This window comes from Melanotaenia boesemani, chromosome 3 (assembly GCF_017639745.1).
Source record: "Melanotaenia boesemani isolate fMelBoe1 chromosome 3, fMelBoe1.pri, whole genome shotgun sequence".
NCBI lineage: Eukaryota > Metazoa > Chordata > Actinopteri > Atheriniformes > Melanotaeniidae > Melanotaenia > Melanotaenia boesemani.
In genome coordinates this window covers 18827973-18850826 of record NC_055684.1, presented here as the reverse complement: position 1 = coordinate 18850826, position 22854 = coordinate 18827973, and the positions used below count along the sequence as shown (strand labels likewise).

Genomic DNA, 22854 nt, shown 5'->3' with positions numbered 1-22854 from the left:
AGTTTAAATCAAAGTCCAGCCCACCTCCAGGTGTTTCCAAAATCTGAGACAGCTTCCACTCTGATAAAGTTTGGGAGAAAAAAAAATACCATTCTCAATCCACCTTTTTGTTTTACAGTCCCTTAATGATTCTTGAATTCTATACACGAGATAAATAATCTCCACACACTCTTTAGCCATATCTGTGTGATATAGTTCAGTTCATTATATGAATAATACAACCACAGGTCACATCACATTACAGGTGAGCAAAACTTATTTTGAAACATTGTAAGGAGAAAAGCTACATTTCTATTGGCAACTGAAAATATTTTTTCTCGTCTCTGTCATACTCTTTGAAAAGAGTAACACCTGATCAAACAGCAGCGCCAATTAGAAACTGAGGATGGGCAAGGGCGCGTCATGACATCATATACACGTACGGTGACGGCTGTCCCTCCCACTCGATGTGTATTGTGTGAGGCAGGCAGGGCTGCAGTCAACAGGCAACAGCTGGTAAGAAAATAAAATAACTTACCTTGCTGTTTTCATTTTAAGTTTACGGCTACATAAATATTGATTAATATATAAATATAAGATTTAACAAAAACTCAACAGATTCAACAGATGTGGGAAACTTGAACTGTTCTATCACGTTTAGGTACAGGCTAGGTTAGCCTGCTAACGCTAGCCGCTGATAACCGATACGGTTAGCAACCTCAAATGTTAGACGTGTTTCTCAAACCGGACAAATGAGTGTGTGATTTTTTCCAAATATTTCCAGAATAGTACTTTATTTATTTCAATTGTAATTATAATGTAATTTTGCCAGGGATAACTACGAATTTGCTTGCTTGTCTGGATGTTCTCAGCGTAGCTAGCTTAGCCTGCTACCGCTACTGTTGAATGAAACAGTCAACGTGAACTGGGACAAAGAAGCTAGAACAAAACCAAGCTGGTGTCGGGGTTTCTCTCTCTCTCTCTCGCTCCCCCTTTTTCTTTCTTTTACTGGTCGTCAGCAGTTCTGTTGTTATTCCAGGCCTTTTTCAGATAGTGGTATCGTGGCATTTTGATGCAGCGACCAGCACAATTTAGGAATACCCGGGTGTGTACCTCTGGTTAACGTTTAGCATTAGCAGTTACGAGCTAAATGCCTTACTATAACTTTTAGTAAAAGAGTTTCTGTATAACAAGATTCTAATAAATTAGGAGGAAAATAACAAAATTAGGTTGTTTGAGACTAAGATCTATGACTCAGAAGTGTGAAATATAGGTTAACACAGTTAGCATGACGACACTAAATGGGAGAATCTTCGAGGCCCAGCAAGCAATTCTTTAAACAGAAGACAAACACTAACCAATTTGTACATAAGCTCAAATTGTTTTTTTTGTTTTTTTTGGGGGGGGGGGGGGGGTTATCAAAATAAAATGACATATTTACTAATATAGCTCATTAGGATATATATATATTCAGTTTTCCATCATTACTGTTATCCATATTCATCTACTAAAATGTATTTATATGGGAATAAGAAAAGCAAAAAGTCATACTAATGTGGTTGTATTACCTCGGGCTTTGTTTAAAGATTCTCAGTGGGTTAAGGTTTGGTCTTGGTGGTGACCATTTCATGAATAAAATTACGTTTTGCTTTTAACCACTCTTTCACATTATGAGCCTGGTGTATTCTGGCATTGTCATTTTGGAATATCTGAATAATATGTGTGTCACTAACATAGGAAGAAATCTGTTATTAGAAACACCAGGTTATTAGCTGATATGACAAGTTCTGATCATTTATTTAGTCAAATTCAGGTGGTAATTTTTTTTCTTTTTTTGACCAAGCAGTGTATACCCTCAGTTAAGTTTTGATACATAATTGTGAATGTCTATCTGATTGTCCGTTTTGCAACCACAGGTCACATCACATTACAGGTGAGCAAAGTTCTAACTAAATAACACCATACAGATTTAACATTGCATGTTTTTGTAGGCAGGATGTTGCGGCTTCGCTGTAAAACCAAAAATGGGAGCCACATAATGCAGGGCTTGACTCATCAGTCCTGTGTGCAGGAGCTTAAAAATAAGGTGGAGGAGCTGACGGGGATCCCCTGTGATGTGCAGAAAATAATGGTTGGTTACCCACCGTCTAGCCTTGATCTTAGAAACGGCGATGCTCACCTTAAGGACTACCCCATCAAATCAGGTATGTTTCAGCCAGTAAAAATGTGCAGATAAAATAGACCAAATTCACTATTTTTGTTTATGACTAGGACAGGTTTATTGTGTCTAAAAACACCAACAAAAATTTTGCAATTAGTCGAAAACATGTCACGTTAGACAGCCCAGAATTTGATCTAGCACCATCCAAGCTCTTGTGGTCACAAAGGGTGATGAATGAAGTGAGTCTGTTAAAAGAGAAGCTTGAATTTAAATAAATGCAAAAGATTCAGATAACAGTTTGATGACTTTATATATGCTAATCTGTACCATTTTAGTCTCACCTGAATGAACAGTGTTTTCATTGACTTGTCATCCAATACAGGAGACACACTCATTGTTGAGGAGGAAAAAAACAAGCCAAAGCATCAGGATCATCCCATTGTAAAAGCACCACGTCTGGAAGCCTCACCTGTGCTGGCACGCCGTGTGGTCCCAGCTGACAACTCTTGCCTCTTTACCAGTGTTTATTATGTTGTGGAAGGAGGTGTGTATGACCCCACCTGTGCCCCTGAGATGCGCGGCCTTATTGCTCAGATTGTGTCGAGTGACCCTGCAGCTTACTCTGAGGCAGTGCTAGGAAAAACTAACGAGGAGTACTGCACCTGGATAAAACGTGATGACACCTGGGGAGGAGCCATTGAGGTATCCATCCTCTCAAAGTTTTACCAATGTGAGATTTGTGTGGTGGACACTCAAACAGTCCGAGTTGATAGATTTGGGGAGGATGCTGGCTACCACAAACGTGTGTTGCTCATCTATGATGGGATCCATTATGACCCATTGCAGAAAGAGATCCCTGGTTCTGAGGCTCCACCTCAGACAATCTTCTCTACCACAGATGACATCATTTTGGCTCAGGCTCTTGAGTTAGCAGATGAAGCTCGCCGCAAGCGCCAGTTTACAGACGTTAACCGGTTTGCTTTACGCTGCATGGTGTGCCAGACAGGCCTGGTAGGACAAAAAGAAGCTCGTGAGCATGCCAAGGAGACAGGCCACACAAATTTTGGCGAAGTGTGAAAGTTGTATTATCTTTTTTCCCTTTTACAATTACAACCACCTCTGGCCCCTGTGCCCCATGTCTGGCAACTCTGTTGTTTTGTTTGCTTTCGTGTTTCCTCTACCTCACATTACCCTGTGACTTCTGGAGAATCTGCAGACACTATGTTTAACCTTTAGCCGGTTCAGTATTACTGTTTTAACTGCTGAAAGTTGTAAAAATCAGAAATGTTACTGCAGTGCTCCAAAGTCACTAAACCATTATGTTAGTCCGTTAGGTACGGTTTCAAATCTTTTAACAAGGTCAAGTAAAATATGCAGATAATTCTTAGGCTCTGTTGAGATTACTCAACTGAGATTAAGTAAATGGTGGCTAAAATTTACCACATTTATTGTGTGCTAAAGACTCAGCACATGGCTCTACAAAAAGTTAAAAACAGCCACTAAGAATTATTTGCACTACAACATGATCTTGTTCACTGTTGTCTTAAACACAGCACAATAAGTATGACTGTTAGCCATCATGTTGGTTTTGTAGCATTTTCTTCAAATGTACTATTGGTAATACTCAATTTATAGGGAATTGGCCATTAGGATTGAGGTTATACATATAGAAGTGAAGTATAACAAACTGGTCCAGATTTAGCTTAATTATGTTATTATTATTTGAGGTTGCAACATCATTTATCAAGTAGTTTATTAGATGGAAACACAAAAGATGGTGCTGTGAACACATTTACGAAATCTGTAGCTCATAATTTTTCATTGGTACGGCTAGTTTTCAGTGTTTAGTGTAATTTTTAATACATGCCATGGTGCTGTAAGAGCTTTTTATTTTTGTATGTTTGAGTTCCAGCACATCTTGAAAAGTCCCTCAAATGTATTAAAATATGACTAATTAAGCTGTAATGTTTAACTAGAAGTCTGGAATGAGTATAACTGTGTTGTGTGGGATCAGTTCTCCTGAATAGATTTATTTTTTCAGGTGCAGTCAATGCGTTATATCCTTTGTTGATCAGCATTAACCACTGACGTTTCATATTTAAGTTAAAGGCACATTTTGGTTTAACCCCTTAAGATTTGATGCAACATAAGACCACATGTGCCTTCAGATCGTAATGGGTTAATATATTGTGCATGTTATCTAAAACGTTTCACTGTACATTTTGCACAAAAGGAATTTGTTCTTACATTAAGCTAAAGTCAGGCATCATCTCTTTGCATGTACTTGCATTTAACAATAGGCCAGAAATGTTTAATTGGAGGAGGCCATGAAGGTAAGATTATCTCCTTTTTTGCCCCTCTCTCTCTTGAAGTGCTCGTCATAGTAGCCTCACATTGTGCAGAGCAGTATTTATGATTCAGGAATATTTGATTACAGTATTGGTCTAGAATGCCAAAAACATTAAGTTTAACAGTAAAAGTTAAGCTTTTTTCTTGGTTTAAATAAAGGTGTTAGTGAAAATAAACGGAAAGGAGAGCAAAAGTGTTTTATGTGGATTTCTCATAATTTGGTAGTTTGGATTTTAACAGTGATGGATTAATGAGCTTGTATTAACATGACACTATGAAATGGCTTATTTGTTTTTTTGTATTTTATCAAGTTTTCATGAATAACAATAACAGTGAATGTTGCATACAAAGCACTATGGAATAACTGGATTTACTTGATTTTTTTTCCTTTTTTTTTCCATTGCTGTCACCATTAAAAGCTATAGCCAAACATGTTTTCTAAGAGTCGTTTTTTGTATAAACTATTACTTATGTTGTCTCAGAGCTTTCAGTTTAATTCCAGTTATGACTGTCAAAATTTTGGTCTAAGCTGCTCATTGTGCAATTATGTTTTACTATCGGAAGATGGAAAAGTTTTCATATTTACCTTTTGTATATAATATAAGACTTTCATTTATATATATATATATATATGTATATATTTTTTCAAGATATATTAATGAATCAATTATGTTCCACCATAATAAATCACTAGCTGCTGTTTGGAATACACTGTTGCCACAAATGAACTACAGTTGACAAAACAAAACAAACTCTTATCCTTTACAAACATTGGGATTAAACTACATGTTATTTTGAGATACGCTTTCTTAATAGGATTTAAGATTTGTTTACTGTTTGACCAACTGTAGCAGCAGCCACTGCTACTGCAAAGTGGAAACATTAAAAATCAAGTCCTGCAGTCATAACTTCTCATTAACATTTCATACTATACCTGACTGCAAGCTAAACCTAAGTGTGAAAGAGGTTGCAGTAGGTAGAGTGACGTTGAGGGCTCGCGTGTCTTAAGAAGAGTGCTGCTCTCTGATTGGCTGAAAGCTTAGCGCTCAAAGTCCATGCAGGTGTCACAGAGCTTCGCGCTCACCTACACCTTGTCTTCATTCTCACACGGATGTGAAGATGAGTATCCAACCTGGAAACTGTACGGAGATTCAAACAGGTATAGTGGACTAATGCAATTTTAAACGACTAGCTTTAGCTTTGTTATCAAGTTAATCTATTGGGGTTAAACGCTTTACATGAGTTCGTTAGTCTTAATTATGTATCATGGCAGGTCAAAGATATCGGTTGTGTCCAACAATATTTACAACCTAACAGGCCTAGTTTTTAAATAAGTCCTGCTATTGCATGGAGTTATTTGTATTAAAGTGTTTGTAGCCTATTTGCTATACTATACATGCTGACTTTGACAAGCAACGTTTTTGGCTAAGTCAACTTCTTAATATCCCTGGAGGTTTGTATATTTTTATGTGACTGTATTTGGGGCAGATAATCATTATGAAGCTTCAAACTAACTTAATCTCTAATGAATATGGAAGGTTGGAGCTTATAAATACTAAATATAGAAAACATTTGTAAACAGTAACACTATTTTTTCATTAATCTCAAAATAATGCTTGGAGATAGGAATAGCTTGCTCAGCTGCTATTTTACAGCCACATTTAAAAAAGCCACTGTGTAATTTGATTGCAGAATATATGTCCCTAAGAATTTGACATGGTAGTTAAATTTACTGCTTCACCTTCTGCGTCACAAGTTTTATGGCGATAAGCTCATAAAGTTTTTATTATCATTATTGTTATTTAGCTTTGGATACTGTGGTCATATGTGTATCTGTATATAGATATTATTATGACTAATAAGTCTTTTGTCATGGTAAGGGGAAAACCCCCAAACCCATAAGCTACAATACTTGACTGAAATTTAGCAAGATGTTTTTAGTTCTTTTCAGGTCACAGTTAGAGGCTCAGTTTTCACATGATCACCTCTTGATTGTCAGGTTAAAATCATAAAAACAAAATAAAAACCTTATCTACAAGTTTTCATAGTTCATTTACATAAATATAAAACAGGATTTATGGAGAACAGATGCATACTGTTGTGGCAATGCTGGCTTTAATGTTTTGAAGGGATGGGGTACAGTGAACAAGAGTGCTTTTGTGCTTTCTTTGGCTTATCTGGCAGCCTTTACCTTTCAGGTGTTGAAATATATCCAGAGTTGAATTTCTTTTCATCAGGATCAGACAAGAGCTCCTTTATACTGAAATTCCAGCTTTAACTCCTATAAGAATAGTAGTGAAGGGCACCAATTCTCTAAAATGTGTTTGATCTGGTAAAATTCTGCTATACTACATTTTCTTTAGTATCTGTTTATTAATTACAGTATATTTAGTATGTCTAAGGAGCATCAGGATATGTGTGTTGACACTAAAAATGAACAGATCTTTGTGTACTGGCATACATATTTAAGGTACAATTAAAATATCGTAATACAAGACTGTTACATTAAGACACTATAGTCTAACAGGATATTGCTTAGCTTTCAGGAGCTGTCCTCTGCTCCCTCTGAAACTGATCCGGGAAAGGAAGATTAGGAGTGCCATGTGTGCTGTAATCCAAGTCACACGCAGTGGGGAGGACTAGTTAGATACACTCAGCTATAATAGCCGGCCATTCATTCCTGTTGATGGTTTATAGTTATTGTAAAGTTGTGAACGTGAGAGACATCACAATGTCAGAAAGATAACTGTCAATGGCATGAAGACGACTTTGAATGCAGCATTGAAATCATTACATAACATCCCTGCAAACTATATGTGCACCTTTTAAAACGGATAATTATAATAAAATAATGCATGATTAACCGGAAAAAGATTTTATTAGATAAAATTTATTAAAGTTGGTTTAAATAAATTTGTTAAATGTTAGTTAACAATTGAATCTTAACTTTAGTCATCTTCACCCCAGTGGAATCAGACATTGTCAGAAGCTGTATGTAATCATAAAAAACGGGATAAAAGAACACTAAGAAGATAGAGATGTAAGGAAGCTCAGCACTGACAAAAATTTCTTGGAAATTATACATAGGAGTATACAGATTATTATACTAAGGTGTCTATTTTTCATCTACATAAAAAAAAAAATCCAATGTTTATTTTAGGATTTTTCCTTTAATTTAGCATACTATACAGCATTTTGTTTAGGTCTATTAAGTTCTGAAGCAAAGACTCAATACCAACAGTGAGCATTTCCAATTTGAGCCTCATTAACATGACTTCAAAACCAAAGACTTCTCAATCTGTGCATCTAAAAGGTTTCTAGCACACAACAGCTATCCTTTCCTTGTGAACCTATTGCTACCGTGTTTGTATGCTCAAAGCTACCCAATAGATTAGCAACTTGTTGCTGCCCAGAATGCATTAAAATAATATAACTAACTTAACCAGTGACCAAGCACCACTGGTTTCCCAGTTCTGACTTCAGAGGTAAACAGTCAGTACTGCTCCTGACTGCTTGAAACTTCTCATTTAAGTGCATCAGTTTTATGAAATGAAATTAAAAATACTTTATTTATCCCAGAGAGAAATGACAATGCTGTAGTAGTTTTTTTCTTTTTTGAAATAAAAACTAATAATTCATTAGAAGAAGATAGTGCTTTGTTCCGGAGGGCAGTGGCTGCTGGGAGGAATAATCTCCAGCATCTTTCTGTCTTGCATTGAACTTGATGAAGCTTCTCACCGAACACACTTGGTTGTTTCTTCACTGTGTTGTGTAGAGGATGTGAAGAATCTTTCATTATTTTCAGCAGCTTGTGCAGCTTCTTTTCTGGATAATCATCTCCATCAGCTCCAGAGTTATTCACTAACACAGAATCAGCCTTCTTGATCAGTTTGTTCAGTCTCTTTAAGACTCTGGTTCTGATGCTGCTGCCCCAGCAGATGGCTGCAAAGCTGATTGCAATTTCCACAACTGACTTATAGAAGATATGCAACATCTCGGTGCAGACATTGAACAATCTCAGCTTCCTTAAGAAGTAGAGTCTACTTTGTCCTTTCTTAAAGATGGCTGTTGTGCTGCATTTCCTGTCTAGTCTGTTGTCTAGCTGAACTCCACCTCTTCTCCTAGGATGCAAACAGTGCTTTGTTTACACTTGTTCCTCCTAAAATCAACAATCATCTCTTGTTTTATTCATGTTCAAGATGAGGCAATTGTTACCGCATTATCTCACAAATTGACTGATCAGTTATCTGTGCTCAGCCTCTTGTCCATCACTGATACACCCCACAGCTGCAGGGCCATCACAGTATTTCTACGGTACCAGTACTTGAATGTGGCATATTGTCAAAATGCCCACCGGGCCTGCCCTCAAATAAATCCAGTTAGAAGTTGCCACAGTCATGTGCCACATTTGTTTATTTCTATCCAAACAAAACAAATAACCAGGTAGGCAATAGCAGTAGGTAGATGTAATTAGGAGAGCATTTCTTACACAATGGCGCCCTTGTCCCAGCATGCAACATGTTGTCTCTTAACTTCACATTTGTCTTAAGCAAGATATGTATCAGAGCGGAGTTATTGCTGATTAAGTTGTCATACAGGAGTGCATCGTTTTCTCATTTCTTTCTGCAAAGTAGCTAACTTGGCAGCAATGCATATGACAGGTTACGTATATAACCAACACTGCCATTTTTTCATTGAGGTTGGTTAATCAAAGAGAGCAGATTGGGCTTTTCTGAGAGGGGAGCACTACAGAGAGTGATACACAGCAGTGCACAGTTTGACAATATAATTAGTTTTTATTTATTTTTTTTATTTAGCTTTAAAGCATAACGGCTCTTCCAGCAAAATATTTAAAAAAATCTGTAAACAAGAATAATATGGGTTTTTAATCCTTTGCATATGGGACTCTGTTATCTATGTTTTGACAGCATCTAAATTTACTGATACTGAGTATAATGAACCTGATAAGCTGTCCAGACTCTTGTTGTGATGATCATAATTTTCATACAGTAGCTAGGTTTTACTCCTCTCCATATTTGCATACATTGATTAGAATAAAATACATGACTGGAAGCCATACGTTAATCAGCATTTGGGCACTTTGTCTTATTTACATATTTGTTACACAAGTGGCAGGGTCTCAGTTTCTTTACAATTAGTGGACAGTAATATAGATATTTGTTCTACAGATATGGATATGGAAGTCTAGACCAGTTATGCTTGAATTTTTTACCACTTTTTTGTGATAACATGATAATTTATCTCATTATCTCGAGAATACAAACTGTATTTTCTCGAGATAACAGATTGTTCAAATCCTGAGTTGTGATGAGGACTGGAGCTGTCCCCCAGTCCATCACAAAACCAACACAGATTAAGACAAACATTCAGTCTGTCAGTGTTCGGGAGGAGTGTGGGCTGGTGGGGAGGGGAGCTGTCCTTCAACATGGATGAGAGCTTAGGCATTATCATCTTCTTTCCCAACATCTCAACTGGTGGGTCCAAGGGGGATCCCAGTAAAGAGCTGTTCTGTATTATGCGTTTTTAGGATGTGCCCATGTGTGTATTTTTTTTAGGCTTGTTTGTTAGGTTTTATCTGTTAAATGTTGACAGTGCACTTTGAGCTCTTTGCAACTGTTTTCCAATGTGGTTTTTTATACTGCAAATGGCAAATAAACTGAACTGAACAACACAGTGAAGCCAGCAATGGACGCAAGCTGACGTCAGACTGAGAAACATCCATCAAAACATCCAATTTTACTTCTGTTAAGTCTGACAAAGGCTGAAATTCCTACATGTCTGACTATCAAGTTTTACCAATCACTCAAATTATACATATACACCCTGACTTTAGCCCTGACTTTTGGGCCTATTTTGATCAATGAAATCAAGTGTAACTCAGTAACAAGCTTACTTTTGAGCCACTTTAATCATCTTGTTATCGTAAAACAAACTTTTTTTTTCTTGTAATAACAAGATGAATTATTCTGTTTTCGTGAGAAAACAGTCCTCGTTATCCTGAGATAACAAGAAAATTAACTCATTATCTCGAGATAAAAATTAAAAGATGATTAATATTAAAATGGATAAAATCCATTTCTTTCTTCATGGCTAAAGCAGACAATACGGGCTCAGTAAGCAGCCACTTACTGTATGTGAATGCTCGTCAAAGAATGTTTCTCTTGGGAGAGTGAAACCAATCTTCATTGGAACCTAACTCTATTTATTCCCTTTTCATAGAGTAAAACAACAGATTGTGCCACTAACCTTGGGTAGTAGCGCAGTAAGATGCCCAAAAGTGAGACCTGGTCAAGTGACCCTCGACTGGAGACGATGAATGGCATGGATAGTGCTGGCAGCTGTGACAGTGTTGTCAGTGCCAATTCTCGGTTTGTAAGTAACTGAACTTTTCTTCTCAAATGTACGTTTCTTTCTGTACAGCTCATCATATAATGCAAGTGAGAGTTGGAATATATTTAAGCTAAAGGATGTTTCCTAATTGTTTTGTGTCCATTCTGATCAGGAAATGTGTCACTTTTGGGAAATTTCATTGTGAATGTGTTTCAAAACTAATTTGCATGTATTTCAGAGCGATGACAGTCTAGAGCACCTGTCTGCTGAAGAAAAAGCTTGTCTTATGTTTTTGGAGGAGACTATTGAGTCTTTGGATACTGAGGAGGATAGTGGACTTTCAAATGATGAACCTGACCAACTGCCTAGCTCTGGTAACTTGGCAACCAAACTGGCTGACCTGTCGGCCTCTATGAGCAAAAGCAAACTCAATAGTGAGTAAGCAGGATCGGTGATAGTGTTCACTAAAATGGCAAAACAATACTTTAAAGGGGGATAGCTTTTATTTCTGTTAATAAAAATTTACATTTTGTCTTTCAGGCTCACAGGAACCTGCTTCTAAAGAACCCATCAAGAAAAATGTTGACAGTAAACCCATGCAGAGCTACCTGGTACCTACCCCTCTTGTTGTAGCAAGCGGCTCTCTGCATCCCATTTCCAAACCAGTCACTCCTGCAGACAGAGCCATCTTTTCTAAGTCTCAGTTGGTGCCCAAAAACAGCAAACCTGAACTCAAACAGAACCTGCAATCTGAAGCTCCTGCTCTACCTTTAGAGGCTAATGTTCCTTCCACAAAACCCATGGACTCCTCAGTCAGGACAGCTGAGGGTCCTTTACCTAGAGGACCTCTATCCTATGATGCATTAGTTCATTTGCGGAGAAATGCTTCCACAAAGAAGACCCCTTTATGTCCCACAGTTGATCACACAATAGAATTGGCCAAGCACCGTTCTGCGCCAGTAGAAGGCCTGAACCTCACAAATCTGCCAAGATCTGACAAATCCCACTCAGAGTTCCCCAAGTCTAAGACAAGCCCTCCAGCTGTGGCCCCTAAGCCTAAAAAGGTGCCCGCCTACATACTTGTGAAAACCCAAAGTGAAGGACCCATAACAACCGATCTCTCATGCAGTGCCAAACATGCAGCAGATCCACAGGCAGTGAGAATGGAAGCTTTGCAGAAGCTTGGCCTCCTGAAAGATGAAGAGACAGAGAAGGGCCCATTGCCTCCTAATAAATCTGATTCGTCTTTGGATCCAGGGCCTCACAGTTCTACAAAAGGTCCGTCTCATTGCAATCCCTCAAATAGTCCATCATTTTGTTCCTCTCAAGTACCCAAGAACAGGCTTCTGCAGAGCAGTGCCAATTTCCATCACCACTCCAGTCACGACCAGCAGCCTATGCCATCATCACATCAACCTGCTCAGTCTAGTGGGTTGAAGACAGCTGGTCTGGGGCGCTCTGCTAGCCTTGAAAGCTACACAAGCAGTGAAAACTGCCCTGAACTACAAGACATCCCAGCAGCCATGTCAGTGAAAACCACCTCTACAGCTGAGCATGCACCCCACAAACCCTCAAACATAGTAGGATATACTGTGATGGTGGTGCCTGGGATGGGAGCTGATCGAAAAGAGGCTCTTCGAAAGCTAGGACTGCTCAAGGACTGAGCCTAGAAAACAACAAGAGTCTGCCTGAGTCAGTGAAGTGCTCAGAGGGAGTTAAAGGGTACCACCAGATTAAAAATAGTAACGCTATAAAAATGGAAATATGTCACGTGCTACTTTTGGAGAACCAAAGGGGAAGAAGAAAATGAAGAAAATACTTAATTTAAATGGCTTTTTTTTAGCACTTACAATGAAGATTATACAGTATTCACTCAGCCAATTTAGGGATGCTTTTTTTAAATTCTAATCCATATTACACTGAATGCTCCAATGGTAACTAAAAACATGCCTTTGACATTTCAGCCTACTAAAGTTTGACATTTTTACTGCAAATGGTCTGTCAATGAAATGTCATCTTGTCATATTTGTTTGGGTGTGATAGAATGAATATCATTTTGATACACTATCTAATAAAGCACAACAGGGTACAAAATTTGCCTAATAGAGTGGATGAGGCTGAGCCCAGATCAGCTGAATTTGTTTTATTGTTTCATAATCACTGATGTGCCTGTAAGACGTGTTGGGTAAATTTCTTGGAACACAGCCTCAGAGAAATACATCAATCAACTCATGTTTTCCTTTATTATATTAAAAAGCAAAACTTTTAAAGAATATGTATTTGTGTATTTGAAGTGTTTTGTAAACTCCTGAACCATTTCCAATATATGATTATCATGATCTTATGTCTCAATAATTGCTCTGTTCCTTTCTACAACTATGTTTACTGTAAAAATGAGTTGCATGGTCTATCTACATGTAACTGGTTTCATTGTCTAAAAGCTGTAGATGTCCATCAACATTAAAATTAAAGACAATTATTCCACATAAAACACTGAAAATATAAAGTCTACATAAAATGAATTGCATATTAAAATCTTTATCTATGCAAGGTCTGAATACAGCCTTAAATCCAACATCAACCCATTTCTGTATATTTAAGAAAGTGACATTTTTAATTTTGCAACCCAGTTTCCACATTACCTTCAGCTCCATGTTGACTGTTTAAATGTGAATTTGATTAGCTTAAAGTAACCCACAGACCCTTTCGGTGTTTACCTCTGTGCTTCATTCAGGGCTCACATTACAGAATAACAATCAACCACACTACTCATTTTACAAAGACCACTTGGTTGATGAGTAAGACTTCTTACTTCAGCTCTTCTTTCATTATCCTGAGCTCCACCTCCACGTGAACCTAGCTGAGCACTGCTTCTATTTCGTTGTTTTTTTTTTTTTACATCCCTGTGTTATACCTCCAGTTATTTTTTAATAGAATCTTTTTAATGACTGTTATGTAACAGCACTGAAGCCACTGTATTAATGTTGGTTAATCGTTGCAAGAGATTACCACCATGGTTGATAAAGTGTTATCGCTCAATGAGGGAAGAGGCATGCTTAATGGCCCAATGTCTATGTCTGCAGTCAGGCAAAATTAGACATTTGATACTCTGGTATGTGAAGTGGGGCACAGAAAGGAATCTTCAATACATTTGATATCAACGCTTTTCAAGACGTTTCTTTTTTTTTCCCATATTGCGCCAAGACTAAGTTTAATAATGATTAATGTGAAATATACATTATTTAGGCACAAACATGAATGGTATATTTATGTTACACCAAGGTATATAGTACTGACCCAGAGCTCATGTGTAACATGAGATAACTCCCTACCTGTCAACATTGCTGCTGTGACAACCTGACCTATTTGTTACAGCACAATTACACATTTGCTAAGACACAGCAAAGACAGTGGCTAAGATTTTATTCATCATATACAAACACAAGTTTAAACAACTTTATGTAAAGTAAATTACATTTAGGTGTTTGACTCAGCAACAACTGTAAAGAGCTGTAAAACATGGAATTAAAATGTAACAGAAGCTGTTAAAATCTAAGAGAATTGTGCAAAAATTCAAGGACAGTATGGTGTAGGTAGAATTTCAATATAAACATCATGCTCATAAAAAATTATCCATACATTTCTAGCGAACAGTGGCTAGAAAAATAGTTTAGATTTGATAGTTTTACTATATGCACTCTGATTAATTACAGTTGACAGAATCCTGCAAGTCAAAAACAAATGGCATAAGTTTGGAGTCATTTCAAATCCCATCACTATGGATGTGAGACTTGCTTTTCTTGCGTTTAACCTTTCCGTTGGATATGGAAATGTCCAGTGACTCCAGACGAAAGGGACGAGGCAGGATGGGGTCTGAGCTGGCTGGGGTATTCATGTTGGAACCACTAACCAGGGGTGGAGAGTGAATGTCTGTAGGAGAACAGAGAATTTCCTTTGGCTTTTACAAGAAATTAACACTGACAATCATCAGGACCTCCTAACATACATGCATACATACATAAATCAAACAAAACAAACATATCACAGCAACAACCAAAGCACCAGAAACACACACAAAAAAAAAGTAAACAAAGGTAGCTCTTACTGTATAAAACCACTGGACAACTCAGTGACTGTCAGCACGCAGAGTATGAGGAATGAGTAGGCAGAATAGGGCAGCCCAGAGACCTGGGCGATCAGCAGCAATCCCGGAGCACGAACCCCAGCCACCCCACTACGAAGATGACCCCGGACCCACCCAGAGGGTGGCAGAGAAAAGCCCCAGCCAGAGCCCCCCAAGGCCACGAGACACAGGTCACAGCAGGTCAAGATCAGCAGCCGCCAACCCCACCAGGCACCGACCATCCAGGGCGGCCAGAACGAAGGGCTCAAAGAGCCCAGAAGTGCCCCAAAAGTGCATGGTTTATATTCCATGTTTTCACCACAAAACGTATCACCATGAGTGTCACATTTTTACAATAAAACTATCACGCTATAGCATGATAAAGTCTCAATTTTCCTTTTATTTAGGAGACATCTCTATGCTTCCGTAAATCTAAATGTTTCATATCCTTATTATGTATGTATAATATGTCTCACCATGTCCCTTTGTAGTGTCCCCTCCCAGCAACAGGCTGGCTCTTTTTGACTTGAAGTAATTGCTGGCAATGTTCTCACTGTCACTGCGGTCCAGCATTTCCTTGTACCTGTCCTCTTCCACCTGCAATAACATACAGCAATAAGCCTCTGTCTGCATGTTTGAGTGTGGGCATTTTAAGTAAAAAAACAATCCCATTCAACACATGCACACCATAAATGGCTCTCCAGCATCAGGACCTGAGCCTCTGCGAGCTGAAGGTTTTGGAGCCACTGCTATGAGAAAGACGTAAAGTGGAAAAATATTTAGAGAAAGAATTTACAAACTATATTGAGAAAAGCTTTCACTCCGTGTGCCTGTCTCATTGCATAGTTTACCTGAGGGGAGCATTGTTTTCTGCACCATCACATCTGGGAGCCTCCAGGTGGAGTTGTCCTCATCCCAAATTGCCTCCTTCTTCAAACGGTCCAGGTTGCTATAGTTGCAGTCACGGCGCACCAGGAGTACCATACGCTCCAGCAGGCTGTTCAGCAACTGGCCTTCCTTCTCAAGCCGGCGAATGGTTCCCAAATAATCATTCCTTTCCACCTCAAATTCCGCCTGCAGGTCACGGATCTCTAGTTTGGCTGCTTTCAGCTGTTACAACAGGTTAATGTCAAGTTGGCTGAATGGCGGAGCATATCATTCAGGAAAAGACTTTAAACACTGCAGTCTGGGTTTCAGTTTAGACTATCAGTTACCTCTAAATCTAAGCTCTGATATTTTGTACTGTATATCCAGAGCCCATTTTTTAAAAATGTATTGCATGTGCTATAAGATGCAATGACCAAATCAGTAAGTCCATATATAGAAAGAGTATAGTTGGGATATACAGGAGAAACTCCAAACTTTGAATATCACACAAAACTTAATTCAATTTCGTAATTCAACTTAAAAAAGGTAAACTAAAATATAATATATAGACTCATATGCTGGGTGAGATATGTTAAGCATTTATGTTATAATTTTGATGATTTATAGTTTACGGTTTATAAAACCCATAAATCAAAATCTCAGAAAATTAGAAAAGTGTCAAAAGGTTCAGTGTTGTAGCCTCTAAGTGCCACACTTTAATCAGCTAATTCTCTGACTCCTGAGCATCAAAATGGTCTCTCAGTCTGTTTCAGTAGAATTCACAATCATGGGGAGGGCTGCTGACCTGAAAGTTGTGCAGATCACAATCATTGACACCCTCCACAAGGAGGGAAAGCCTCAAAAGGTAATTGCAAAAGAAGTTGGATGCTCTCAAAGTGCTGCATCAAAGCACATCAATAAAAAGTTGAGTGGAAGGGAAAGGTGTGGAAGAAAAAGGTGCACAACCAGCAGGGATGAAGCAGCCTGGTGAGAATCATCGGGAAAAGGCCATTCAAAAATGAAGCTAAAGGAGGGGGGGCTTCACAAGAAGTAGACTGAAGCTGAAGTTAGTGCTTCGAGAGCCACCACACACAAATGGAACCTGGACATGGGCTTCAAATGTTGTTCAAAATTCTTCTTGTCAAGCCATTCCTGAACAAAATGCTACATCAGAAGCATCTTACCTGAGCTAAAGAAAAAATTAACTGGTCTTTTCTCATGAGAAATTTTTGCATCTCATTTGGAAATCAAGATACCAGAATCTGGAGGAAAAATGGAGAGGCAACAATTCAACACACTTGAAGTGCAGCGTGAAGTTTCCACAGTCTGTTGATTTGAGGAGCTGTGTCATCTGCTGCTGCTTGTTGGCCCTCTTTGCTTTATTAAGTCCAGAGTCAACACAGCGTCTACCAGGAGATTTTAGAGCACTTCATGCTTCCTTCAGCAGAAAAGCTTTTTGGAGATGCTGACTTTATTTTCCTGCAGGACTTACTGTCAAAAGAACCAAAACCTGGTTCAATGACCAAGGGATTACTGTACTTTATTGACCAGCAAACTCTCCTGACCTAAGCCCCTCAGAAAATCTCTGGGGTATTGCCAAAAGAAAGATGAGACACATGAGATCGAGCAATGCAGAAGAGATGAAAGCTGCAATAAAGCATCCTGGTCTTCCATTACACCCCAGCAGTGTCACAGGCTGATGACATCCATGCCAAGCCGCATTGAGGCAGTAGTTTATGCAGAAGGGGCTCAAACCAAGGACTGAGTTCATATGCATGACTATACTCTTCAGATGGTCAACATTTCTGTATTCAATATCCTTTCTTTTTATTATTTCTTGTACTTTTCTTATTTTCTGAGATTTTGGGTTTTCATAAGCTGTAAGCCATAACTATCAAAATTATAACAAATAAATGCTTGAAATACATCACTTTGCATGTAATGAGTCTATAAAATATATTAGTTTCCCTTTTAAGTTGAATTACTGAAATAAATCAAGTTTTGCATGATATTCTAATTTTTTGAGTTTCATCTGTATATGCGTCACTAAATTTTGGGGCAGATTTGACTGATTTGGGACAGTATGGCTTAGATTTAAACAATAAAGCTATCGTTAAAGAGAAGCAAAATTGTCTTAATAAATTAAAAACCCAGTATAATTCAGATTATCTGAATTAAAATAAAGTTCAAATATTGATAAATATTCATATTCAAATATTTGTCACTGCGTTTAGTTTAAATATAAACAAAGCAATCATTTACTGATGACATATGACTTCATTAAGATCATTCTTCATCATTAAAGTTTTTTTTTTTTTTTTTTTTAATCCACAGAGAAGTTCTGCATTTTTCCTGTAACCAGTGCAACCCACCTTCCTCTGGACTTTGACCAGCATCTGGTTTTTGGCATGAACTTCTTCCTGGATTGAATTATAGACATTCAACAGCACATCTTCACTCTCCTCACTGTTGTCTGACAAAGCATGGATGAGATCATCTCTTCTCTGGTCAGCGAGGTTCTTCCTCTGTCTGTGTCTCTGCTGTAACTCTTTGTTTGCGGCCTGCTCCCCTCCTAACACCTCCTGCTCCAGCTGGTGCAGTCTGGGAAGAGATAGAGGAATAAGGATGGTGCAGGGCTGGATGAGGGTTGCATTTCACTTTGATACCTGTGGATATTGCTTTGCTGTGGAACATGCACAAAAGCATTACAGTTCAAGTTAAAATCTCTACCATGATAAGGTCTACTATTATTACGTAATTAAAATGAGGAAAAAAAACGGTTGATACATAAAATTGTATTATACTTCTTGTATGTTAAACTTAACCCTTAAACTAATATACTAATTCCAAATAATTATATCATGAAGTATTCAAGTAAAATATTGAGTAATGTGGAAATGTGTCTACAGATTCATTCCATATCAGGCAATATACAGCTGGAAAAAGGTTCTTCATTCTATATTTTTACATATAGTTACATTTTAGAAATAATTATATCATTGTATCACATAGGATGTAAAACAAAAACACACTATTAATAAATCAGAATCAGAAATACTTTATTAATCCCTTTGGAATTCCTCTGGGAAATGCTGCATATGCATAGATAAGGTTTGTGTATGTTTGCCATGGAAGCTCACAAACCTTTCCAGAACATGTTTCTGGTCCAGGGGTCTGGAAATGCTGACATCAGCTGACTGTATAATTTCGCCTCCACCTGAATCTTTTTGGACACTGACTGCAGGACATGGCACAAAAGGCTGGCTCACCAACATGAGGAAATACAGCCCATTAAGCTGGATCCATAGCTGTATTTTCACTTCACATTTCAGAATTGTAACATGATTTGAATTATCAGTGGTAAAGGTAGAAGGCAGTGGCTGACCATACCTTTGCCTGGGAAGTAGCTGCAGCTGTACTGTGGCCTATGGGATCGTTGTTGAGGGAGCATTCTTCTTCAGCAACTTGAATCATACAGCTGGAGTTCACTGATGTTGAGAATAAATATGATGTAAGTCAGTATATGTGGTTGATAGAAAAACGTAATGACAAAAAAAAAAATTATAAGAAACCACACTAATTCACACTGTAGCTGTGCTGCACGGTTCTCTTTTTCTCACCATTCTTAGGGTCAGAGCTCCCCCTGCTGGTTTGTGCCTTCTCCAGAATAGACAGCTGTGATTCATATGAGCGCCGGAGTGCAGCAATGTCTTCCTGCAGCTTTGCCTTGGACTCCTGTTCTGCATTGTACTCAGCCTGCAGCTTGGCCAGTTTCTCTTCATACTCCTAAAGAGAGAGTGGAATACAAACCATAAATCACCTGTTTTTTGTACAATGTATGCATAGAAAGGAAGTGATATATTAGTGTGGAAATGGTCTGTGTTTGCCTCTTTTATTTTTTCCTTCTTTTCTTCAGTAGTGCTGGATTGTGACCTTGAAGGAACAACTGGAGACTGACCGGCCAGCACATCTGCATGATAAACAATTCAAAAGACAAAAAAGAAAAACACTATGCAAATACAAATTAACCTTCTTTCAACATCTACAATTGGGTTATTTAGACATTAAATTAAAAAATAAAATTACAATTATTATTTTTTAATCAAAAGGCCACTTAAAGAACTAATCACTCACATGACAGATCAGCTGTGCCAAGCTGGCCTGTGATCAAGGTCCGTAACTTCTTGATCTCTTCCCGATACTCTCGGAGAAGAGCATCCTTGGGATCCTCATTGATTCGAGGTCTATTCTGGATGCTCTTGGCCCGGTTTGCATACCGCAGTGTGCTCAGACTTTCCTCATAGTTGTTATCCGCGGGAGAGAGACAAGCGATCATCAAGGTGCGCGTGTTTCCTCCCAGAGAGTCCTGCAAAAGCCGAGTCAGCTTCGAGTCCCTGTATGGTATGTACTTGGAGCGTCCATCAACCAGAGCGGAGATGACGTTGCCCAGGGCAGAGAGGGAGAGGTTGATCTTTGTGGCCTCACGGAGACGATCACCTGTAGTACCGGTTTTAGACTGACGCTCACTTCCTGCAAGGTCCACAAGGTTGAGCTTTCCTGCTCGTAAATGATCATGGCCATCTGTATCTGAAAATTTGGGTTTCAAAAGGAAATGAAAACTTTAAGGTCCATCCTGAAATATTATAACTAAAGGGGAAATAAAAACTACAGGCTACATAATTTTTTTAATATATGGGCCTATATTTCCTATTGTTTCAGAGTTATCTCTAAATTGACTTTAGCACCAAAATTGAATTCTTACTGTTTTTGTTTATCAAATACAGGTCATCCACATTTGAGAGCATACAGTGTTGCTGGTATTTTTTAAAATAACTGTTAGCATGTTTACCAGTGTTGCAGATCTCCAAGTAGATTGTGAAGATAGAGTGAGAGCGGGAAGAATCTTTGTTCATCAGTGTGTAGCCCACTGCTCGGTTTTTCCAGCCTTGCTCTATGATTCTCTCACACTCCCCCACACTGTGCACAGTGTGCATGGATAGGTCCCGTACATACACCCCACGTTCTGGGTGCTCTTTTAGCTAGGTATTCATCAACCACAAAGAGCACACACAATCAATATCTGTTTGCACACCATGACATTTAACAACTTTTTTTAAAGTCACCATGGCAATGTAGCTAGAAGTATTGTGCACAAAACATATGCCCCTTACAGTGCATGAAATGGGATTCATAATCATTATTCTAACCAAATCATAACAACAGCTTTGGCTTCTGGTCTTACACTAAATAGCTTGATTAGTTTGTTAAAACTTCAGAGACCAACCTCCAATCTCTGTTTGGTGTCACTTCCCAAAAGATCTCTGATTTCTTCATTGTAAATCTCCAGGTAGGACGCCCTCACAAGGAATTTTGTATTTTCCGCACACTAGTTTACACACAAACACAACAGTTATTCTCTAGTAGAACCTTGATTATTACGTTGGAACATTGTCACAGCAGAAAAAGTTGAAAACAACAAACAGAAATAGACTATTTTCATTGTATTTGTGGATCTGCTGCAGGGGTGAGAGGAGCTTTCCAACATACCTGAATGCTCTCAAAGATGTGTTCAAAAGCACGAGGTATGATGCCTTTTTGGGGTGCAGGCTGAGACACCCCTTGCATGGTGAAAGACTTGCCACTTCCAGTTTGGCCATAGGCAAAAATAGTGCCATTGTATCCCTCAGTGACACCCTGTATAAATATAAATAACTAAGTAGTTTTCTTTGTGACTGACAGCAGCATGTTAAGTAAATAATGAGGTCTGTTGGAATGAGGGTGTCCAGTGACCAACATGTTGCTTTTCTAATACAAAACACAGAAACTTACCTCAACTAAAGGATAAGCAATCTCATAGTACATCTGCTCAGTTGTTTGGTTAATGTAGTACGTCCCATCAAAGGTGAACTGTTTGGGTGGCTCATCCGCTACCCCCGGTTTTTCAATGAAGCACTGGCAGCGGTTCAGGTCCATGGAAAGTACCATCTTAGAGTTGAGAGCCTTCTCCCTGTCATTCAGGGGCCTGCACCTGACCACCACCTTAATAGACTCGGACCCCATGCCTTAACATTCACTTCACGTGAACTGGTAATAAATAAACCCTGAAGTCAAAATGTTCCGTTTTGCATTACATATTTACAGATTAACAGTGTTAGCAGGAGCCTTCCTAGCTAACACACGCACACACACATACACAAAAAAATCTATATGACAAGCTACCATCTCACTGCTACCACATGTAAAATATTGCGGTCTGCCAAGGATAAAAACCCACAAAAATAAATAAATAGAGAGAAATATTTCTGATGCTTTGCCAACTCACCTCATTACGTATCATTTAATTTCGGTTCCTCAGACATTCTGGTCGTCCTGTCCCACGGCGTTGTGAAGTTGCTTAGCAACCATAATTGACCGTAGAGGGGGTGTAGAGGAAATCGCAGAAAGGCGGCCATTTTGTTGAGAAAATAACCGATGTCACAGAAGGGTAAACCCCGAGTTTACACTCCGTTATAACCCCGTTATATCATTTTACATATAGGCATGGCGATTTATTTAACAAACGTTTTAAAGAAAACACCGCATTTCTTCTGGTTACAGTTTCAAACGACGCTTTGTTTCCTTAATTACAAGGCTGAGCGTGTCAACAGTACAATAAAATATAAGCTGAATCTTCTTCCCTGACCTGACAATTGTCATAACAAAATCCTTGCTCATACATGACTGGCACCTAACTGATAGAGATGTGGGAATGTAATTCTGGAGCCAGTGTTAATCCTGTATCTCCAGAATCTAGGACCTCCAGGACCTCCCCCACAGAGCAAGGATCATTACACAATATCTCCAGACCTCACCTCAATTAAACACTTGGGACCAGCTTGGGTGGGCTGTTCATGCTAGTAACAAGAACTCCTGGCTGTGGAATAATCTGACCCGGCTGGAGATCAGCATGAATGTAAAAATGTCCATTACCCAAATTTTTAGTTGTGTTGTTCATTCTACAAAAGTATGCAATTTATAACTCATA

At 38.6% G+C, this 22854-nt stretch overlaps 3 protein-coding genes across 9 annotated transcripts; 2 read left to right on the top strand and 1 right to left on the bottom strand.

Moving 5' to 3' along the window:
* Positions 1-421: 421 nt before the first annotated feature.
* On the top strand, positions 422-4919 carry yod1 (YOD1 deubiquitinase). Of its 5 annotated transcripts, XM_041980297.1 has the most exons (4): positions 435-495; positions 1896-1912; positions 2051-2183; positions 2523-4919. In XM_041980297.1, exons 3-4 carry the CDS (start codon positions 2108-2110, stop codon positions 3215-3217), a joined length of 771 nt encoding a protein of 256 aa, XP_041836231.1. In that variant the 5' UTR covers positions 435-495; positions 1896-1912; positions 2051-2107; the 3' UTR covers positions 3218-4919. The 5 variants fall into 5 exon arrangements, with proteins under 5 accessions (XP_041836228.1, XP_041836231.1, XP_041836229.1 ...); XM_041980294.1 differs by lacking the exon at positions 1896-1912 and having other exon boundaries at positions 422-495; positions 1971-2183; XM_041980295.1 differs by having other exon boundaries at positions 450-495; positions 1896-2183.
* A 660-nt stretch (positions 4920-5579) lies between these two features.
* zgc:158258 (uncharacterized protein LOC791186 homolog) lies at positions 5580-12998 on the top strand. Its single transcript, XM_041980928.1, has 4 exons — positions 5580-5648; positions 10730-10882; positions 11079-11274; positions 11381-12998. Exons 2-4 carry the CDS (start codon positions 10778-10780, stop codon positions 12502-12504), a joined length of 1425 nt encoding a protein of 474 aa, XP_041836862.1. The 5' UTR covers positions 5580-5648; positions 10730-10777; the 3' UTR covers positions 12505-12998.
* Positions 12999-14246: 1248 nt separating this feature from the next.
* On the bottom strand, positions 14247-22836 carry kif17 (kinesin family member 17). 3 transcript variants are annotated; one of them, XM_041980148.1, is made up of 15 exons: positions 22153-22836; positions 21660-21914; positions 21378-21524; positions 21115-21216; positions 20680-20869; positions 19965-20417; positions 19718-19800; positions 19451-19616; positions 19221-19318; positions 18975-19090; positions 18203-18431; positions 15815-16073; positions 15651-15712; positions 15440-15560; positions 14247-14770 (listed from the first exon to the last, which is right to left on the bottom strand). In XM_041980148.1, exons 2-15 carry the CDS (start codon positions 21888-21890, stop codon positions 14604-14606), a joined length of 2424 nt encoding a protein of 807 aa, XP_041836082.1. In that variant the 5' UTR covers positions 21891-21914; positions 22153-22836; the 3' UTR covers positions 14247-14603. The 3 variants fall into 3 exon arrangements, with proteins under 3 accessions (XP_041836082.1, XP_041836080.1, XP_041836083.1); XM_041980146.1 differs by having other exon boundaries at positions 21660-22836; XM_041980149.1 differs by having other exon boundaries at positions 15651-15709; positions 21660-22836.
* Between the last annotated feature and the right edge of the window lie 18 nt (positions 22837-22854).

What these genes read in the sequence shown, in the direction of transcription:
- yod1 (XM_041980294.1), top strand. Translation starts at nt 1,976, where the DNA reads ATGTTGCGGCTTCGCTGTAAAACCAAAAATGGGAGCCACATAATGCAG. An exon ending in GGACTACCCCATCAAATCAG is followed by an intron (nt 2,184 to 2,522) that starts GTATGTTTCAGC and finishes CATCCAATACAG; the next exon opens with GAGACACACTCATTGTTGAG.
- zgc:158258 (XM_041980928.1), top strand. Translation starts at nt 10,778, where the DNA reads ATGCCCAAAAGTGAGACCTGGTCAAGTGACCCTCGACTGGAGACGATG. An exon ending in TCAGTGCCAATTCTCGGTTT is followed by an intron (nt 10,883 to 11,078) that starts GTAAGTAACTGA and finishes CATGTATTTCAG; the next exon opens with AGCGATGACAGTCTAGAGCA. An exon ending in GAGCAAAAGCAAACTCAATA is followed by an intron (nt 11,275 to 11,380) that starts GTGAGTAAGCAG and finishes TTTGTCTTTCAG; the next exon opens with GCTCACAGGAACCTGCTTCT.
- kif17 (XM_041980146.1), bottom strand. Translation starts at nt 21,890, where the DNA reads ATGGGGTCCGAGTCTATTAAGGTGGTGGTCAGGTGCAGGCCCCTGAAT. An exon ending in TTGCTTATCCTTTAGTTGAG is followed by an intron (nt 21,525 to 21,659) that starts GTAAGTTTCTGT and finishes ATATTTATACAG; the next exon opens with GGTGTCACTGAGGGATACAA. An exon ending in GAGCTCTGACCCTAAGAATG is followed by an intron (nt 19,319 to 19,450) that starts GTGAGAAAAAGA and finishes TCTCAACATCAG; the next exon opens with TGAACTCCAGCTGTATGATT.